Source organism: Schistocerca serialis, chromosome 9 (assembly GCF_023864345.2).
Source record: "Schistocerca serialis cubense isolate TAMUIC-IGC-003099 chromosome 9, iqSchSeri2.2, whole genome shotgun sequence".
Classification (NCBI taxonomy): Eukaryota; Metazoa; Arthropoda; class Insecta; order Orthoptera; family Acrididae; genus Schistocerca; species Schistocerca serialis.
Window position 1 is genome coordinate 31,890,549 of NC_064646.1, and position 22,230 is coordinate 31,912,778.

At 40.6% G+C, this 22,230-nt stretch overlaps 1 protein-coding gene across 2 annotated transcripts in view; it reads right to left on the bottom strand.

Moving 5' to 3' along the window:
* The window catches only part of LOC126419304 (acetyl-CoA carboxylase), a 444,881-nt gene that overhangs the window by 118,379 nt on the left and 304,272 nt on the right, over positions 1 to 22,230 (bottom strand). For both annotated transcript variants that reach the window (XM_050086479.1, XM_050086480.1), the window contains exons 4-7: positions 21,989 to 22,118; positions 11,107 to 11,406; positions 5,872 to 6,074; positions 3,428 to 3,637 (exon numbers count right to left, since the gene is read on the bottom strand). In XM_050086479.1, the coding sequence (XP_049942436.1) occupies positions 3,428 to 3,637; positions 5,872 to 6,074; positions 11,107 to 11,406; positions 21,989 to 22,118 (843 nt within the window). The remainder of the gene's footprint in view (positions 1 to 3,427; positions 3,638 to 5,871; positions 6,075 to 11,106; positions 11,407 to 21,988; positions 22,119 to 22,230) is intronic.

Genomic DNA, 22,230 nt, shown 5'->3' on the forward strand with positions numbered 1-22,230 from the left:
ACTATAAATACTAATGCCATACCAATATTGACCTACTCATTTGGAGTAGTGAAATGGAGTAACACAGACCTAGAAGCACTCAATACACTTACAAGCTCACAATGCCACAAATATAGAATACATCACATACATTCAGCAACAGAAAGATTCACATTAAGCAGAAAGGAAGGAGGAAAGGGATTTATCGACATAAAAAAATCTACATTATGGACAGGTAGACAATTTAAGAAAATTCTTTCTAGAACGAGCAGAAACTAGCAAAATACACAAAGCAATCACTCATATAAATACACTCCTGGAAATGGAAAAAAGAACACATTGACACCGGTGTGTCAGACCCACCATACTTGCTCCGGACACTGCGAGAGGGCTGTACAAGCAATGATCACACGCACGGCACAGCTGACACACCAGGAACCGCGGTGTTGGCCGTCGAATGGCGCTAGCTGCGCAGCATTTGTGCACCGCCGCCGTCAGTGTCAGCCAGTTTGCCGTGGCATACGGAGCTCCATCGCAGTCTTTAACACTGGTAGCGTGCCGCGACAGCGTGGACGTGAACCGTATGTGCAGTTGACGGACTTTGAGCGAGGGCGTATAGTGGGCATGCGGGAGGCCGGGTGGACGTACCGCCGAATTGCTCAACACGTGGGGCGTGAGGTCTCCACAGTACATCGATGTTGTCGCCAGTGGTCGGCGGAAGGTGCACGTGCCCGTCGACCTGGGACCGGACCGCAGCGACGCACGGATGCACGCCAAGACCGTAGGATCCTACACAGTGCCGTAGGGGACCGCACCGCCACTTCCCAGCAAATTAGGGACACTGTTGCTCCTGGGGTATCGGCGAGGACCATTCGCAACCGTCTCCATGAAGCTGGGCTACGGTCCCGCACACCGTTAGGCCGTCTTCCGCTCACGCCCCAACATCGTGCAGCCCGTCTCCAGTGGTGTCGCGACAGGCGTGAATGGAGGGACGAATGGAGACGTGTCGTCTTCAGCGATGAGAGTCGCTTCTGCCTTGGTGCCAATGATGGTCGTATGCGTGTTTGGCGCCGTGCAGGTGAGCGCCACAATCAGGACTGCATACGACCGAGGCACACAGGGCCAACACCCGGCATCATGGTGTGGGGAGCGATCTCCTACACTGGCCGTACACCACAGGTGATCGTCGAGGGGACACTGAGTAGTGCACGGTACATCCAAACCGTCATCGAACCCATCGTTCTACCATTCCTAGACCGGCAAGGGAACTTGCTGTTCCAACAGGACAATGCACGTCCGCAAGTATCCCGTGCCACCCAACGTGCTCTAGAAGGTGTAAGTCAACTACCCTGGCCAGCAAGATCTCTGGATCTGTCCCCCATTGAGCATGTTTGGGACTGGATGAAGCGTCGTCTCACGCGGTCTGCACGTCCAGCACGAACGCTGGTCCAACTGAGGCGCCAGGTGGAAATGGCATAGCAAGCCGTTCCACAGGACTACATCCAGCATCTCTACGATCGTCTCCATGGGAGAATAGCAGCCTGCATTGCTGCGAAAGGTGGATACACACTGTACTAGTGCCGACATTGTGCATGCTCTGTTGCCTGTGTCTATGTGCCTGTGGTTCTGTCAGTGTGATCATGTGATGTATCTGACCCCAGGAATGTGTCAATAAAGTTTCCCCTTCCTGGGACAATGAATTCACGGTGTTCTTATTTCAATTTCCAGGAGTGTACATCGGCTACACCACTGCAATTTCATAACCACTTTTACAACCCTTTAGATCACATAACATCAACAGATACGAAGAAAGTAAATTGGAAAAAGAAAACACTACATGGCAAGCACCCGTATCATCTAACACAGCCATACATCGATCAAGACGCATCCAACACATGGCTAAGAAAAGGCAATATATACCGTGAGACTGAAGGATTCATGATTGCAATACAGGATCAAATAAACACCAGATATTACAGCAAGCATATTATTAAAGATCCCAATACCACAACAGATAAATGCAGACTTTGCAAACAACAAACAGAAACAGTAGATCACATCACAAGCGGGTGTACAATACTAGCAAATACAGAATACCCCAGAAGACATGACAATGTAGCAAAAATAATACATCAACAGCTTGCCTTACAACATAAACTTATAAAACAACATGTTCCCACATACAAGTATGCACCACAAAATGTACTGAAGAAAGATGAATACAAATTATACTAGAACAGAACCATTATAACAGATAAAAACACCACCACATAACAAACCTGACATCATACTCACCAATAAAAAGAAGAAATTAACACAACTAATCGAAATATCCATACCCAATACAACAAATATACAAAAGAAAACGGGAGAAAAAATTGAAAAATACATCCAACTGGCTGAGGAAGTCAAGGACATATGGCATCAGGATAAAGTTGACGTTATACCAATTATACTATCAACTACAGGAGTCATACCACACAATATCCATCAGTACATCAATGCAATACAGCTACATCCAAACTTATATATACAACTACAGAAATCCGTAATTATTGATACATGTTCAATCACCCGAAAGTTCCTAAATGCAATATAACATATACCGTACAATTAAAAGGAAGTCATGCTTGATAAAGGTCCACGTCACTTTCCATTTTTGACCAGACATAACGTCTGAGAAAAGAAAGAAATAATAATTAAGTAAATAAATAAAGAGGAATTTCAAGGAAATTAAGAACGTTAAAGTGATCAGAAATTGGGAATTTATTCTGATCATTATCTCTCTAAAATTAAAATTTCTCTTCTTCATTTTACAATAAAAAAGAAAATCCAGGCAATAACTAGGCAATTCGAGTACAGGCAAAATTATATAAGATAAGACTGAAAAATTTGCACAAGTTGTTGAACTAAGGAAAATTCAATCAAGGAAACTAATAAACTAAGATCCAAGACAGGAAGAAGGATAGCATCAGTCATATTTTTTTTTTAATCTGTTGCAATAAACAAATTAAGAAAAATTTACTACCGATGTTGCCCTTCCTCCTATCTTGGATCTCATGAAACTGGTCGTGCACCTTCCTGTTCCTGGTGGAAATAAACACTAAGAAAAATAAATTAAAGAGAGAGAACTGTTGACCAGTGCTTAACTTCAGGAGGAAAAATGTGTAGTACTGTCGATAGTCACACACAAATGTGACACGCTACCTAGCTGTCAGAACTAATACTTCCCTCCTTGAGATGGGGAGAGTTATGGGTTGGGGAAGAGTAAAAAGAAAGAGCAAGTGAGTCAGGCCTTAGCATGAGCGTGACCTATCTGTGACTGGCATTAACTCTGAGAACAATTTAGTAAAACATTACTTACTTCAATTAACATCTTCAGCCATCTTAATTATTAATCCTTAAAATAATTTAGTTCAAGTAAATGAAGTGAGCCAAGAAATTATACCTTTTCCATATCCTCAAACACTTCAGGTTTGGCAATGACAGCAGGAGCCTCTTCAATAATCTTTTGGTGACGCCTCTGTATGGAGCAGTCTCGACCAAAAAGAGAGATTGCATTGCCGTACTGATCAGCCAGAAGCTGAACTTCCAAATGCCGTGCACATCGAGCCAGCTTCATAATAAAAATTGGTGATCCTGGAACTTCAGCTTGTACCTAAAACAACAATTTTATTTATAATTCAAATTAGACACAATATTTTTCTGCATGAGCATTCAGATGACTTTCAAAAATTTCTCTTGTTGTAGATAAGCAACATGAATTGCACAGTGATGAAAGGTTAAACATTGTGCTGGCCATCCTGGATGTGGTTACTACATGGGTAAATACTGGGCTATTTTCCAGGTCCCGCCTCAAGTAGACAATTTGCGAACACGTTGTATCACAACTGACCATGCAAATACATCGAAAGCAGACAGAAGGGATAAACAGATTCCTCCATATGTGTAGATGCTTTAGCTTGTGTACAACAGTAAATTTATTAGGATACAGAAGCAAGTCCTTTTTGACAATGTTTCAACATGACAATCTCTCAATTTCCACTTGCACAGATATCAAATACAGATATTTGGCCAAACTTTGTTCCAGACTTTCCTTCATTCGAGCAATGTTTTCTGGTTATTGAACTCTTTGCAGATAGTTATGGCTTTTACTCATCACAGGGTTCACTTCGTGCCATTTCACCACTAAGTTTTGCATTACAGCCTTTTCTAGGGGTTTCATCAAAGAATTTCCAGTCTTTAACTCTCATGCAAACACTTCCACATGTGTATCTGCATACCACTTGATAAAGAACATATGCTACTTTAACTTCTGCTCCTCTCATTCACTCAAACATAATGACGTACCAAAATACTCGGGACAGAGCAGGCGGAAGATGCATATGTGCAAACATGCGGCAGCAGCTGATTGGTGTATCAAACTCAAGTTTCCAAGGTTTTTTGTAATGGGCAGCTCTCCTGTTCATTAAGAATAGGGGCAATTCTACATCAGTCTTATTAGTACACAGTCCAGTCATATTATGTGACCTCCACTTATGTTCGATGTCAACAAGCAATAACCACTTGCAGACAGCAGGTGGTAGCACTAGCATGGGAGGTTACCTAAAGCACATCAGAGAAACACTGAAAACAGTGCAGTAGTTGTAATGCAGAGCGGAGTGATTTAGCAATATCTCTGACATCCAAAAAAGGTGCGATCATTGGCTTTCAAACCAAGGGTGCAAGTATTCGCGAAACGGCTAAGTTTGTAAACTCTTCGCATGCCGCTGTGGTTGAAATGCACCGTTCATGGCAAAAAGGCATTATCCAAAACTAGTGCACGCATGCATCCGTGCATATTGCTGTTCGCTGGCGACGAATGCAACTGGACCTCCACTCAGTGGCAACGGCCTCTTCAGATGAATCACATTTTATCCTCCTTCGGATAGGTGGCTGCTGGAGTGAACGGCGTGAAACATCTGAAAGCAAACTCCCTACAACAACTGTCAGAAGGGTCCAGGCCATAGGAAGGAGGATTATGGTCTGGGGGATGTTTTGTGGCGTTCCCTGGGTGATCTCGTCATTCTGGAAGACACAACTGATCAACACACACATGAATCTAACCTTGGAGACCAGTTCCGCCCCTACATGCAGGTTGTTTTTTCCTTGACATGATGGCATCTACCAGCATGACATTGCAATGTGTTGCACAGTTCACAGTGTACGAGTGTGGTCCAAAGAGCACCAGAATGAGTTTACTGCACCCCCTGGGCCACCAAACTTCCCAGAGTTAAATCTAATAGAGAATCGGTGGGACCATATCCATTGGGCTGTTCTTGCCATGGACCCTCAATCGAGAAACCTAATGCAGCTGGCCACAGTGCTGGAGTCGGCACGGCTCCATGTCCCTGTCAGCTCCTTCGGGAACCTCAACAACACTCTCCCTGTGTTTCTCGCAGTGGTCTGCACTGCAAAAGGCAGTTATTCAGGCTTCTGATAAGTGGTCACATTAATGTGACTGGACCATGTATTTTCCAGGCCACTTTTATTTTCCCCACCCTGTATTTGCTAATCATACAAATTGTCATGTGCTTTCTTTTAGAAATAGACACATATGTGAACTCAATCCAAAGAAAGAAGTAACATGTTTTTACTGTTTTATTTTTATTTGTACCTGAAAAATATCGATTTAAAAAAGCCTTTGATTCAACAGCATGCAAGTAATCTACTGACTAAAATTATAAGAAAAATATCAGAAAATACTTCTTGCAACCCATAAATCAATAGTTTTGCTTATACTGCTTCACTTACCCGCAAGCACCTGTACACATAATGTTAAGACACTCTCTCTTAGGTCTCACGTACTGAAGGCGAAAACTTAGCCGTACAATAAAGGTGTCATTAACTCACCTGTCTAAAAAGATTTGGAAACTCTTCAGTATTTTCTGCCTTACGGATTCCTTTGCCACCACCTCCTTCACTTGCTTTTATCATAACAGGAAATCCAATCCTCTGAGCTGCCTGTAACCCATCTTCTATTGTACTTACACAACCTTTCTTATACAGTTCTGATGAGATTTTTATCTTCTTTCCACCATATTGTGCTTTCAGCTCTAACAAAAAAAGTAGTATTCTTTATAATACGAAAACACACACTTTAACAAATCATCATTTATTAACTAAATGTTTCAGTTTTTTTGAAGAATTGCAAAAGATATCCAATTAGTATCTATATTTTTGGCAACAAAAAAGTAATACTAAACAGGGGATTACATAATGCCCACTAGTAGTTTTAAAACAGCTATACATTTAAAAAATGGTCCTTGTGCAAGTATAGATGCCCTACAAGCACTCTGACATAATGAGAAGGGAAGCACTTTTTTCTGTTTTTGTAACCACAAGTGAGATCAGATAATATGTGGATGATATTCAAAATCTCAATAAAGATACTTCCTAAGTAAGATCTGTAGGGAAATGATACTAATACCTGTAAGTGAATAATAAATTCTCATTTTATTTTGTGAGAAGATTAGTAATTATGCCACACCAACTATATCAAGAAACAAGAACGAATACTGAAGGCAGATACAGAGCCCCCTCCAGGATTTAAACAATTGGTATCTCAGTTCAACCCATGATCTGCCATACCTTGTCAGTACATGAAATCCTGTGATGCCAGTGGATCATTCAATTCCATATGACCATGAAAAGTGTTTAACAGCATAAATGATAACCCCACCAGACTTGCAGTATGCTTGGATAACACAGTGTGCAACTCTGAATTAAACAGAACACAGTCAAATACTATTAATCTAGGTATCTGAGATCGTGAAGGGATGTGGTTTAGATTTCTTGTAAACAATAAAAGAAATAGCTACTGAACATGGGAGTGTAATCCAAACAATTAATCATCACAAATTAAGTCAGCTAAAAAGCAGAGCAAACTTTATAAACCAGAATAAACTGACCCTGCAGGTTATGAAAGCAAATAAGTCAGCAACAAAATTTTTAATCGTCTTAGTGGACACCTTTAATGAAATTTGTTATATATATTACAAGAAAGCAGAAACATCCCACTAAACCTAAAAGACTGTGCAAGTGATATATATCACAACTAAATAATGTGAGAATCCTGATACAACTTTGATATGACAGGTCACTGATGTAATCCAACATGGGACATCATTTAAACAGGAGTAAACTGCCAAAAGAAAGCCAATCCCACTAGATTAATTAGACTAACATTTTGCTAAACCTCTTTCAGGACTCAACTAATAGAAAGATGTGAATAAAGTTGAAGCACTATAGAAAAAAATACAAATGTTAGTTTTAGATGAACTAACGTAACTAGTAGACAAATCAGTGACCTATCAAACAAACTCAGACCAACGCAAGAGCTGAAGATTATTACGCTATCTCACACTTTGTAACTGAAATATAATAGAAGAAATCTTAATGCCATTAACAAATATCATAAACAAGATGCCATATGAAAGTGTCTACACAGAATGCTTGAAAATCTCTACAGTTAAACCTATTTATAAAAATGACACCATATAATTAACAACTAATCTCAATTTTCCCCATTTCTAAGATGATTGAGAACTGTATGCAACAACAGTTTAGCCAGCATTGTGAACACAATAACTTCCTCAGTTCTGAACAGAACGGCCTCAGGCCTGGCTCTCTACCGTTAAAGCAGTTGAAACATTATTGCAAAAGTGTATAACTGCTCTGAGAATTAGGCAATTAGTTCTGCAACACAATTTTATTTGGGCACAGCCCCTGACACAGTCTCGCATAACACACAAATTAAAAACCTGCAACACTGCAGTCTTACACAAGTGATAGCAAGCAGATTGTCTGTGTACACAATCAAAAATCACAAAGTCGTTTAATCACAAAAGGAGTGCCTCAGAGCTCAGTTCTTGGACCCTTTTTATTTTATCATATTTCATGGCTGAGCGTCCCACACCACTGCCTTGTGGAACACTGCTCTACACATATAATAAACTAATTGCACAAGACAGTAGTGTGGAGGGGCCACAACTTAAAGAAGCAACAGCAATAGGCATACCCACAGCACACAGTTTAAGCAAAATACACTGTATATAAATGATACAAAAACTGAAGACAAATTGTTCAATTTAAATGTTCTGAAACAGGAATATAAGTCAGTAAAATTTCTTCATTTTTATACTGACCAAGGACTTACATGGGAAACTAATACAGACAAACTGTGCAACAGATTCTTTCAGGTAGCATTTGTTCTTTAACAAATTCCCACAAAGTTCCCATACAGCCTGTCTGAATAAATTCAAAAATAAGACTGGAAATGGATTAAAAGTATTAAAAGTAGATAATACCATACAATGAAAGAAAATGCAATAGTGTACATATGCAATGTTGAGCAAGTCAATGTGTGATGTAGATGTAATGTATAAAGTCATGTGTGTTCAATGTCTGATGTAGATGTAATGTATATAGCCATGTGTGTTCAATGTCTGATGTAGATGTAATGTATATAGCCATGTGTGTGAACATAATATGAAGTATTGCTGTAATTATCTGAAATATGGTAACAATGTGCAAATCTAATGTATGAAGTATTTCTGCAGTTATAGTTGCAATGACATTTAGACTGCATGGAAAATGCTCAAAGATTAATAATCTATTCTATTCCATTCTTGAACATTGGATGAAGATTCAGTAACAGATATATTAAATTGTAATGTATATTTTCATAGGCTCCTGCCACCATAAATATATGCTATTAATGTAACTCCTGAGAAAAAATTTATTTAGCTGGCACCACCAAGTTTGGGAAACCACACCAGTTTCTGTGATTCAAATTCATATGTTCAAATGCACTTAGACCAGAATTTACAAAGACACAAATTTAATGTCTTCTGCAAATTTTCAAATTTAAAGCGTATTGCTGGTAGGCAACGAAAACCTAGGTAACTCCATCTGCCTGTGAAAACCTTATACTTCCAGTAACCAGTAGCTCTGTTTTATAAAGAGAGATTTGAAAGTGCATGGCTTTCACTAATGTGTCAAAAGTAGGCATCTAATACATAGCAATCTGCTACCTATGAAGAATCAGAATCCTGTGGGACCATCATGAATTGAATGGAAAGAAAATTATGCTGGAACAGAATGTAATGCAAGTTATTTGTTTTGTACAGATGTGTAAAAGTTTGGAAATAAAGCCAGGACAGACATAACAGTGCATTATTTAGCTATGATGAACTTCAAGCATGTATTTCTAAATTACCTTATCAACTGAGGCAAGCATACAGTACACACACTCGCATGGAAATATCAAGTTAAAATACACTTAATAAAATGACACAGTCTCCCAGGCAGTGTGTACCATTTGCAAGAACTTTTTTACAGCTACATGTGACATGGAAGAAAAGTTGCGAATACATGCAATTACACGACTGTTTTCATGGTGAACTCTACTCTTACATTAAGAAAAAAATGGCAACAGCTTCCGTATTTGATATACTTGCAAAGCACTTGAACAACTGGGAAGAAAACTGCAAAATGGTTTAAATCAAACTAGAATAGTTTGTTATGAAGATAGCCAAAGTACTTCTCCAACATTAGGGTTTACTGGAATGATCAAGACATCTCTGGTAAATGTGACTGAACGGAATACAAATTGATTCCTATTTCTATAATCTAATAATGTTGTAGTGACACAGTGTCAAGAGTACCCGACAAGAATGTGAGTGGAAATTTTTACAGGTAAGCAAGTCCTGGAGTTTGGAGACAAGTGAATGACTAAATTTGCAAAATACTACTAACAACATTAAAACATTACAAAATACCATGAATATGCTGTTTGACAACATTGCTGTTGAACCTGTTGAGTTTATGAATAAAATTGAACGTCTCCCATTCAAGAAACAGAGTAAGGACAAAATATACTAAACAAAATAAAAAGCAGCGAACATGAAAAAAGTGTCAAAATGGTAGGTATACTGAAGCAGTAGTGCAGAAGTTTTCCCAAAGCGTACAATATTTTCCCCATTTTTCAAGCTGGTAGACAAATTAAGAACCCACAATCATTAGTTATAAACATTGAGATAGCTCACTTATTCATGTTCTGCCTTACAAATATTACATTTCTATATCTAGTAGAACTTAAGTGAGAAGTTCAGACAAGAAGAGAATAGAAGCTCTTGAAATGTGGTGCTACATAAGGAAGTTGAAGATTATATGGATACATCAAATAACTAATGAGGAGGCACTGAGAGGAATTAGGCCAAAAAGAGTTCAGATTCAATTGGATGTAGGTTAACAACATAACAAAAATATAGATTACTACTTATCATAAAGATCACACGTTACGTTGCAGTCACACACACACACACACACACACACACACACACACACACACACACAGGTTCATACAAGCAGGCACACCTCGCACACACAACTGCCATCTCTGGCAGCTCGGACTGGAATGCAACTACCACACAGAATGGAAGTAGCAATCTGGAGATGGCACGGAAGGGGAAGGGATAGCAGGGCCTGAGGTGGGGTGGAAGGGAGGGGGGGTGGGGAGGGGAGCACTGTCTGGTGGAGTGTGCAGGGACTAGACTGCAAACAGCTACAGTGTCGCATGATTGTGGGGCAGGGAGGTAGAAAAGGGGAGGGGGGGGGGGAGGGGGAGGTGCAAGAAAGGAGAAGTTTAAGGAGGGAGAAAAAAAAATTACGGGTGGGTGCATTGGCAGAGGCCGGCACAAAAAGAGGGTGGGGGATGAGAACAGGGAGAAGGTGATAGGACATAGGAGGTGTGAACTGTTGGGTGCTGGGTGCAGGGGCAGTAGGTTACTATAGGTTGAGGCCGGGATAATTACAGGAGTGGAGAATGTGTTGTAAGGATAACTGTACAGTTCAGAAAAGCTGGTGGTGAAGGGGAGGATCCAGATGGTTGAGTTTGTAGGTTACATCAGTTTTGCTGCGATGAAGAGTCTTGTGCAGGATATACTACTGTGGAGAGCTGCATCAAACAAGTCTTCAAACTGAAGACCGCCACAGCCACAGCCACAACCACCACCACAACCACCACCACCAACTTATTATTTTAATGTAGTACAAAAAATGTATTAAACAAGCAAGAAAACTCACCACTTCCAGACCATGCAAGTGTTGGAATGTCTGCAGTCTGAGCAACAATACTAGAGGCTATTTTGTCACCCAGTGCCCACATTGCCTTCTCTGGTGGACCTATGAAGGTTATGTTGTGTTTGTGCAGCAGCTCTGGAAGCTTTGGATTCTCTGAGGCATGACCCCACCCTGCCCAAACAGCCTGAACTTGTGTTCGCATAGCTATGTCAACAATCAGCTCAACATTTGCATAATTGTTGTTGTTAGTACCTCCAGGTACAGGTACATAGTGGTCTGCCATTTTTATGTACTCAGCATTCGCTGGAAAAGAAAAAAAAAAGGTCACCATGAATAAGGAACAATGAAATCTACAACAACAATCAAATTGTTCGATCTGTGAGAGTTTTTCTGCTGTCAAATACCATGTTACAATCAGTCATTATAGTAACCAAGTAATACACAAAACCAAATTCAAGTAACACAAATATGGCTCTATTCATAAACCTCTGAAGTATAACGGAAATAAGCATCTTGTGACTCCGCACGTAATGATGCAAACAGAATGTGCAACATACGTGATATACACAACAACTGATGTGAGCGGTACAAACTAAAAAAACGTAGTGAGTCATTGTTGGTCTGTGTTTATTTAGGCGCGAGTCACCGATAGATGGCAAGGCAGAGACCGTCCTGCGTGCACACTTCCTACAGGCTGCCTTAGTGGCCGGCCTGCACTGATACAGTTGGCAGTAGATTTAACTACATACTGCAGTGACATTACACTCAGTACACTCACACTCACGTGCACAAGTAGCAAGATGTAGCTATCTTTCATGCATTGAAGCTGAAATCATCCTTGAAAATTTATTACTACAAATTATATTAAATAATTGTGTGCAACACAAAACAGATCTCTCATAATGTTTCTACTTTCACTGTCAATTGACAAGAGTTCTGTACTTGTAAGTGCCTCCACACCAGCCAAAGAAATACGAATGAAAACAAATAAGTGTCATCCAATAATGTAAAATCAGTCAATAAAGATGGGTGAGAGAATTGAGACTTAACGCAATTGTGACTTCTGATAAGTCTCTTGTGTATATACACTGACTGGCAAGAAAAGCAACACCTCAATTCCTTACAAAAACTGAAATGATGTGCACTAGTGTAAAATCATCACCAATAAATGAAGCGAAAGGCACAACATGCTCCAGAAGAATTTCCTCCGCATATTGATGTGCGGTAAGGCTACGATGCTCCACGAAGATCGAATCCGTCCTTGCGGCTGTATTGATTCCTACCCATGCCAGCACAGAACCAACCTGAAAAGGCATCCTAGATGAGACTGTGCAAGTGGAACATCTTTCCCATGGCCTTCTCCAGACACTCTCTCTTCCGTCAGGTGATTGGAGGCCAAATCGTGACCCATTGGTGAACAACACTTGATCCCATTATTGTACTGTCCAGCCAAGATGTTCCCTTGCAAAACTTAGTCAAGCTGTGCAATGATATGTGGTGGGTCCAGGACCTGTAGCAGGTCTTCCAGACTGAAGATGGGCTTCTTCCAGTCTTCTTCGAACAATTGCTCACTAACATTGAACCGCTGAACCTGGCGGAGTCGTTTTCGCGCTTCACTAGTGTTGGTTCGACGGCTCCAGTTGTAAGAAGCGGTCATCTCTCTCCGCTGTTGCTCTTCTCAGGCCTGTTCCTGGTCTCCTTGCAAAATCACCAGTTTCCCTGGACCTTCGTACAGATCTGGAAATCGTGAAAGGTGTAGTCCTCTACACTTCTGCAACGTAATGCATGCTACGGACATCTTCCACCAAAGCAACAACTTTTGCAGCTTGTTCAGGGCTTAACAGCAAGTTTACTCCAGAAATCTGATTACAACAATCACAAAAAGACCCTACAAACATGTGTGATTGAAAAAGGAACAATTCAGGGTACAACAATAAGCGCTAAAAGAGCGGGAAAACATTACTTGCTCACATTCAATGATATCTTTTCCAGGTTGCATGGAAAAAAACAATTGAGGCTGGTGCAATAAACAATCAACACTTCATTGTTGCTTACAAGCAAGGCCAATAACATAACCCTTCTCAAAAAACTGAAGTGCTTCACTTCGATGAAATAGATAATTCAATAATTACACATCATTTATTGGATGTTGCATTTTTCATGCCAGTCAGTGTATTTACACAACTTAGTGGACAGAGCATCTGCCAAATGAGCACGTGACCCTGATCGAATTCCAGTCCATCACAAATTTTCAACTTTCACCACTGACATAAATCAATGCCCACTAGCAGCTAAATGCTATTAATTCCTTTGTGCAATAATAATAATTATAATAATGAGTACAAAAATTTTGTTTATGACTCATAGCCTCTATGTTCCATACATTATTTGTATACACAACAGTCATACATACTAGCTGGTTGTCCATTTTTTTTTAAACTAAAAAACAGTCTCACGCTCAAGAGGCCATTCCCTTGACATAACGGCAGTGACAGGTGTCCCGACAATGGTGTGTCCAACAATACTGGACACAGGAGTGGCATCACGTCAACTTTTTGGACAAGTTTCAGTTCTGCATACAGTAACAGGATGTATGTATCCATATGTTGTCACATTTTAATTGTCATCATCATTTGGGCCCAGCTCCTATCCTAGTCTGATCTTATGGAGCACCATTTGGCACAAAACACAGTCACATCTGGTTCGCATAGTCTGAAAACTGGACAGCAGACATTACCTTTTAGGGGCAGTGGCTGTGCTCAATCTCTGACATCTTCACAATGTTTTCTTTCAACAGGGTAACATAAGATTGCATGTTGGTAATTCTCCAGAGGATGGGTGGCCAAGATTTCAGCTCATGGGCCATGCCCAGGCCCAAGTGCAAAGTGCTCCGCCTCACTTTACATTTCCCCCACCACCACGCCACGCTGTCTGAATGCAAGAAGCGAGAAGAGGGAGAAAACAGCGAATGTGCTGCATTTAAATGGTCGTAGAGTCACATTGCATGCGACTTTGTTTTGTATTTCACACTTCTCAACAACACAGATCACAAACAAAATAAGTTTTCACTATTAATTAATTGGCTTGCAGAAGACACAATATAGTTTTTATCTGGTACAAACTCTCAGCACATGCACATACACACAAAGTTTAACACAGGTTCACATTCAAGTTGCCAAGTAAACATGACTTGTTTAGTTTCATAATTTAAAAAAAAGGTCCATCACACAAAGAGGTCAACTGAAATATAGAACTTCTGCAATCTCATTATGGAGACTTGGAAAATTCATCTGAGGAAAGTGTTGTAGATGTCCTGGACAGTTTTAACGTGAAAAGATTTATCACTGAGACTGAAATTACTTTGCAGATCGATCAGTCACATCTGCACATGCACAGGACACTTTCAACTGAAACAGCAAACGGTCTTGAAAACAGCTCGAAAAGAGACGTAAGACTGACAGTGTCCTCAAAACCTTGCAAGACCACAATGAATTCTTCAAATCTCGCACTTTCTTTAACACCAGTGAGCTCTGGGAACTGAACTGTCTTTGTCAAAATGTGTCTGTTCAACATTGTGATTTTCTTTTTAAATGCATCCCCATCAAATCAGATAGAAGTTACCTTGCAATGTTTTACTGTGGGCACTTACAAAGGCAAAGTCTGCAATCCATTCCAGATGTTCGAATTTTTCATTCATCCATTCCTTTCTTCATAAACTCAACAACGGTGAGCTTTAAATTAAAAAATCATTCCAGGCATGTCCTTGACCTAACCAATGTACTTTCCAGTACTATATGAAGTCTCCACACTCTTTGTTCATTTCCACTGAAAACCATTGGAACAATGGATGCGACTTCAGGAATTTTACTAGTAGCACCACAAAATCTTTTGAAGTGCTCCATGCCTGCAAATTTAGTACTTATTGATGAACAGAACAATGAATTTAATTGTAATTTTTTGCTCTTTCATTGACATCTGAAAGTTTAAATTCTCTCTGCATTGTACTGTAATTTCGTTTCATAGCAAATAAGTAGTACCCATCACTTATTTGAATTGAGAATTCTCAGCCCTGTCTTCTGTCATTCCCATTAATTTTAAAGAATTGTGGCAACAGACTGCTAAACTGCCTCTTTTTGTGCAAATATCCACTGCACCCGTGAACATCCTTCATATCATGGAGAAAGAGCATAAGGCAAACACTGCTGACACCACAATTCTGCCATTGTGGCATGCTGTGGCCAGCCCTGCTCTAGAGTTTGATATGTAGTATAGTCTTCAATGACATTCATCCCTGTTACTCCTGCACATTTTCTGTTGCTATCTATCCATCTTCCATTTCATCGTCTCCTTCATTTTCTATTACCTCTTACACTTACAACCCAGAAAAGGACTTCCTTGGTCCTTTTATTACCCATATTCTTGGTTACCATCTCCCTCCCTCCCCTCCATTTCATTTTCATTACAGCTGTAATTATGTCTTCCACTCCATTATGTTCCTTGATCAATCTGGTTTTTTCTTCTTTTTTTTTTTGTCTCTTTAGTGATTCCCAATGTGTATCTCCAGATTGTTTGTTGCGCAACCATCAGATTTTGCATGGTTGTGCATCAGCAGTCCTTGACTCACTGCTGTAAGTCATACCAGTTACAAACTTTTCTTTTTGGGCACATTCAAACTTCCATTTTGAAAATTATGTTTGGTTACCAGAAACTCTCCAAATCATTTTTACTCTTTATGTTTATTTATTTTCTTGTCCTGTCAGTCGTCATATTAAACTACTTTGAATTCTAAAAACATTTCAAATTGTTCTACAACTGTATTATTAATTTTTACTATTTTCTTTTCAAATTATCAATACATTATTTTTGGTTTTATTATTATTGCGTTTTACCCTTTTTTCCAAATCTTTTCTATAAAGATCCATCCACTGTTAAAATTTATCTGGATTTGATGTCAACAGTACATCAAAATGAAGGTGGTTCGGATTTGTTCCATGAACTCACATTTCTCCTTTTTTGCAGTTTAATAATATGGAAACACCATCTAGGGTTATCACAAGTAGTTTTGGTAATGTGGACTCTTCTGTCAATTCTGAATTTCCCAGTATTTTGATAAATTCTGATGGAATCTATGGCACTGACTTATACAGGATGAGTCACCTAACATTACCGCTGGATATATTTCGTAAACCACATCAAATACTGACGAATCGATTCCGCAGACCGAATGTGAGGAGAGGGGCTAGTGTAATTGGTTAATACAAACCATAAAAAAATGCACGGAAGTATGTTTTTTAACGCAAACCTACGTTTTTTTAAATGGAACCCCGTTAGTTTTGTTAGCACATCTGAACATATAAACAAATACGTAATCAGTGCCGTTTGTTGCATTGTAAAATGTTAATTACATCCGGAGATATTGTAACCTAAAGTTGATGCTTGAGTGCCACTCCTCCGCTGTTCGATCGTGTGTATCGGAGAGCACCGAATGACGTAGGGATCCAAAGGGAACCGTGATGGACCTTAGGTACAGAAGAGACTGGAACAGCACATTACGTCCACATGCTAACACCTTTTTATTGGTCTTTTCCACTGACGCACATGTACATTACCATGAGGGGTGATGTACACGTACAAATGTGGTTTCCGTTTTCAATTACGGAGTGGAATAGAGTGTGTCCCGACATGTCAGGCCAATAGATGTTCAATGTGGTGGCCATCATTTGCTGCACACAATTGCAGTCTCTGGCGTAATGAATGTCGTACACGCCGCAGTACATCTGGTGTAATGTCACCGCAGGCTGCCACAATACGTTGTTTCATATCCTCTGGGGTGTAGGCACATCGCGGTACACATTCTCCTTTAACGTACCCCACAGAAAGAAGTCCAGAGGAGTAAGATCAGGAGAACGGGCTGACCAATTTATGCGTCCTCCACGTCCTATGAAATGCCCGTCGAACATCCTGTCAAGGGTCAGCCTAGTGTTAATTGCGGAATGTGCAGGTGCACCATCATGCTAATACCACATACGTCGATGCATTTCCAGTGGGACATTTTCGAGCAACGTTGGCAGATCATTCTGTAGAAACACGATGTATGTTGCAGCTGTTTGGGCCCCTGCAATGAAGTAAGGACCAATGAGGTGGTCGCCAATGACTCTGCACCATACATTTACAGTCCACGGTCGCTGTCGTTCTACCTGTCTGAGCCAGCGAGGATTGTCCACAGACCAGTAATGCATGTTCCGTAGATTCACTGACCCGTGGTTTGTGAAAACCGCTTCATCGGTAAACAGGTAGAACTGCAACGCATTCTCTGTTAATGCCCATTGACAGAATTGCACTCGATGATTAAAGTCATCACCGTGTAATTGCTGATGTAGCGACACATGAAACGGGTGAAAGCGATGACGATGCAGTATGCGCATGACACTACTTTGACTCAGTCCACCGGCTCTCGCAATGTCCCGTGTACTCATGTGTGGGTTCATGGCAACAGCAGCTAACACACCAACTGCACCCGCTTCTCCTGTGACGGGCCTGTTACAGACCCGTTTGCGTGCTACGACCATACCTGTTGCATACAGTTGGCGGTAGATGTTTTACAATGTGCGGCACGTTCGATGCTCTCTGTCCGGGTACCATTCTGCATACACCCTGCAGGCTTCAGCTGCATTTCGTCGACACTCGCCATAGATGAGTATCATCTCCACCTTTTCAGAGTTCGAATACACCATGGTCACAGTTCCTACAACACTACACTATCACAGACGTCTGGTAACGCGGTGTACTACAGTTGGTCTGCATGCGGAGACGAATGCAGAATAACAATAGCAGCAAGCGCTACATGCGGACACTGCGACAGCTAGACCAAATGACAACAGTGCACTACAGCCACACTCGTAAACACGGTCGTCATCGTAAACATGTCCCTGCAGATGCTGCTCGCCGACCGTGGCCCGTGTTTGTTACAACACGCAACTAAACGTCGGAGGTTTCAATATCTCCGGATGTAATTAACATTTTACAATGCAACAAACGGCACTGATTACGTATTTGTTTATATGTTCAGATGTGCTAACAAAACTAACGTGGTTCCATTTAAAAAAACGTAGGTTTGTGTTAAAAAACATACTTCCGTGCATTTTTGTATGGTTTGTATTAAACAATTACACTAGCCCCTCTCCTCACGTTCGGTCTGTGGAATCGGTTCGTCAGTATTTGATGTGGTTTACGAAATATATCCAGCGGTAACGTTAGGTGACTCACCACATATATTTTATATCTTTCTGTATACAAATATAGGTTTGTATGGACAATTTTGTGACAGTAATTCCAACAGATTTTGCTGAAACTGAGTAAAAAGCTTTCTCAAAATTTATGAATCCAGAACAATTGGCCAATTGCTCTGTTTTACAATTCTGTTAAAAACTTTCACATGGTCCATTGTACTATATTCACTTTCCTAAAGCCAATCTGTTTCTTTCACTCACAATATTGCAATATGGAAGAGTCAGCACAGAATATACTTCCTACATGTGACTTTTCCATCCAATTAGTGAACATTCCTGACACCCTTAACATCAAAATATGCCATCATCATTCAATCAATGAACCTGGTTGATCAAACAACTCAACAGTTTACTAACAAGGGAACCTCCCCATCGCACCCCCCTCAGATTTAGTTATAAGTTGGCACAGTGGATAGGCCTTGAAAAACTGAACACACATCAATTGAGAAAACAGGAAGAAGTTGTGTGGTACTATGAAAAAATAAGCAAAATTTACAAACTGAGAAGTCCATGGGCCACATAGGCAACATCATGGACAATGTGAGCTCAGGAGCGCTGTGGTCCCGTGGTTGCGTGAGTGGCTGCTAAACGAGAGGTCCTTGGTTCTAATCTTCACTCAAGTGAAAATTTTACTTTCTTTATTTTTGCTTGGTTATTATCTGTCCGTTCGTTCATTGACATCTCTGTTCACTGTAATAAGTTTAGTGTCTGTGTTTTGCGACCGCACCGCAAAACCGTGCGATTAGTAGGCGAAAGGACGTGCCTCTCCAATGGGAACCGAAAACATTTGATCGCACGGTCATAGGTCAACGGATTCCTCGACAGGAAAACACATCTGATGTATTCTATACGACACTGGTGATGGCATGTGCGTCACATGACAGGAATATGTTGTCGACCCACCTAACTTGTACACTTGGCGAATGGATAAAAAGATTCTTCTACCTTGCCCGATTTAGGTTTTCTTGTGGATGTGATAATCACTCCCAAAAAAGTGATGAAAACATAAGAGTTTGTCACATAAACTGAAAATTAAAAAAATTAAACTTTTCACTTGACGGAAGATTTGAACCAAGGACCTTTCGTTCCGCAGCTGCTCACGTTACCATGAGACCACGGCGCTCCTGCGGTCCCACTGTCCTTGATGTTGCCTATCTTGCACATGGGCTACTCAGTTTGTATATTTTGCTTATTTTTTCACAGTTCCACACAACTTCTTCCTGTTTTCTCAATTGATCTGTTTTCAGTTTTTCAAGGCCTATCCACTGTGCCAACTTATAACTAAATCTGAGGGGGGTGCGATGGGGAGGTTCCCTTGTAAGCAGATAATTATCTAACTTAAATCATTTAAGAAGAATTTTACAATTCAACAAATAGTTGAGGAGCTGAGTCATCAATAGGAATATAATCAAGACTGAGAACAAAGGTAGATTTTGGATCAATGCTTCTTCACACACCCACATGCACCTACTTGGTTATGTCATCTTGGATGAATACATTGTATTGGCACTGCAGCTTGACTGGGGTTAGGGGAGAGTCAGGTGAAGGGAGTGAGGAAAATCATAACTACAATCCCTTCCACCACCTCCAAATGATACTGCACCATCCACCAATACAAGTTATATCCTAGCACAAGGTGTGCAACTCTGCTTCTGCTGTTTGCCGATACATGGCGACAATGGTAAGTAGTGGGCGAAAGAAAAAGATCACAGATGTCAGGCAGTTAGCTTGGACCTCGGTCAACAAAACCTCATTAAAACATTAGTCGATTTGTGTCTGCATCATAAAGTTGTTCTTGATTCAAAATGTCAGTTTACGAGCCTAATTCTTGTCATTTGTGAGAGGTGTTACTGGTTTATTTCAATATGAAGAAAACAGCAGCTGAGTCTCATTGAATGCTCTCAAATATGTATGGTAAGGACACTGTTAAAGAATGTGTCATGAGTGGTTTCAATGCTTCAAGAATGGTGATTTTAATGTCGTAGACCAGCGTAGTGATGGAAGAGAGAATGTTTTTGAAGATGCAGAATTGGAGACATTGCTGAGCAAAGACTCGCATCAAACTCAAGAAGAATTGGTACAATTGGTGGGAGTGACACAGCAAACCATTTCAAAATGTCTCACGGCCATAGGCATGATTAAGAAAAAAGGAACTTGGGTCCCGTGTGAGCTGAAACCAAGAGACATTGAACGGCATGCGTGTGTTTGTGAACAGTTGCTTCAGAGGCAAAAACGGAAGGAATTTCTGCATCGCATTGTGACCGGGGATGAAAAATGGGTTCATCATGATAACCCTAAACGCAAAAATCATGGGGATATCCCAGCCATGCTTCCACGTCGACGGCCAAACCGAATATTCACAGTTCCAAGATCACACTCTGTATTTGGTGAGATCAGCTCGGCGTCGTGTACTATGAGGTGTTAAAACCAAGTGAAACAATCACAGTTGCTCATTATTGAATGCAATTAATCCATTTGAGCAGAGCATTAAAAGACAAACAGCCACAATACAGTGAGAGGCACGATAAAGTGATTTTGCAGTACGACAACGCTCGACTCCACATTGCAAAAGAGGTCAAAACGTACTTGGAAACATTAAAATGGAAAGTCCTGCCCCCACGGGCCGTATTCTCCAGACATTGATCCCTCTGACTATCACCTGTTTAGATCAATGGCGCACGGCCTGGTGGACCAACACTTCTGATCCCATGAAGAAGTCACAAACTGGATTGATTCGTGGGTCGTTTCAAAAGATAAAACAATTTTTTTTACCCGGGATTCATACACTGCCCGAAAGGTAGGAGAAAGAAGAGGCCAGCGATGGAAAATACTTTGAATGATACATGTGTAACCAACTCGTTTCATTAAAGCCTCAAATGTTGGGGAAAAAATGGTAGAAGCAAAGTTGTAACCATGTAGATCATTACACGACACTTACACCAAATCTCGTGCCACATGGGTCAAACACTGTTGACTCAGGTGTAGGAACCAGCACTACACAACCTGTTACCATCACTGGCTTATGCTATTCTATCAGTGCAGAGCCACCTGTGAAAACAGTCAATCATTTAGCAGATCTGCTGTAATTTCTCCACACAATTTGTGTGCGCATTACAACCAGCTGTCCACCCAAATGAAAGGCCATTATCGAAGTGAGATGAAGAGCCCAAGAGCAGAGTTTACCACCCAGTGGTGTACATGTTGTCAGGCACAAAATGCTCAGTTACAATGGATGCTTCACAATCTCTGTCATTTTTATCTCTCCCCGCTCCCCAATGCCAGGTTCTCTGAATTACATAGGCAGGAACTATCCTTCAATCCTGTTACCCTTCTGGCATCAATCTCTGCTAGCCTCTAATTCAATCACTTGCTGTGCCAACACAATATAGTTAGCTGGGGCATTGAAACTGTACATGTGCATGTGTGAATGAGGATTCATCCGAAAAGTAATAACGTTCTCAGTCTTCTTTATGTGTCTATCGAAGAATCAGCATCTCAACCATGTGGGTGAGTTATCACTCTTACTCCATAAACTGTTTATATTCCAACAAGGAATTTTCATTACCATATTTATCTAGTTTAGATGTACATGGTACCTTTAAGGTCCTCCGGTGTCACCATCACTACAAAGCGGACAGCACGTTCATTTTTAAACATCTCGTACGACCAACGTCGTACAGATCTCATGCATTTCACAGCTGCGATTCCATTGTTTGCTATCAGCACCTGCAAAATTTGTTAACTTTTAAATATATGATAGAACTACAACATTTTGCAACAGAAAATTATATAAAAAATATGATGTTTTTATATAAAACAAGTGCTACAGAACCATTAA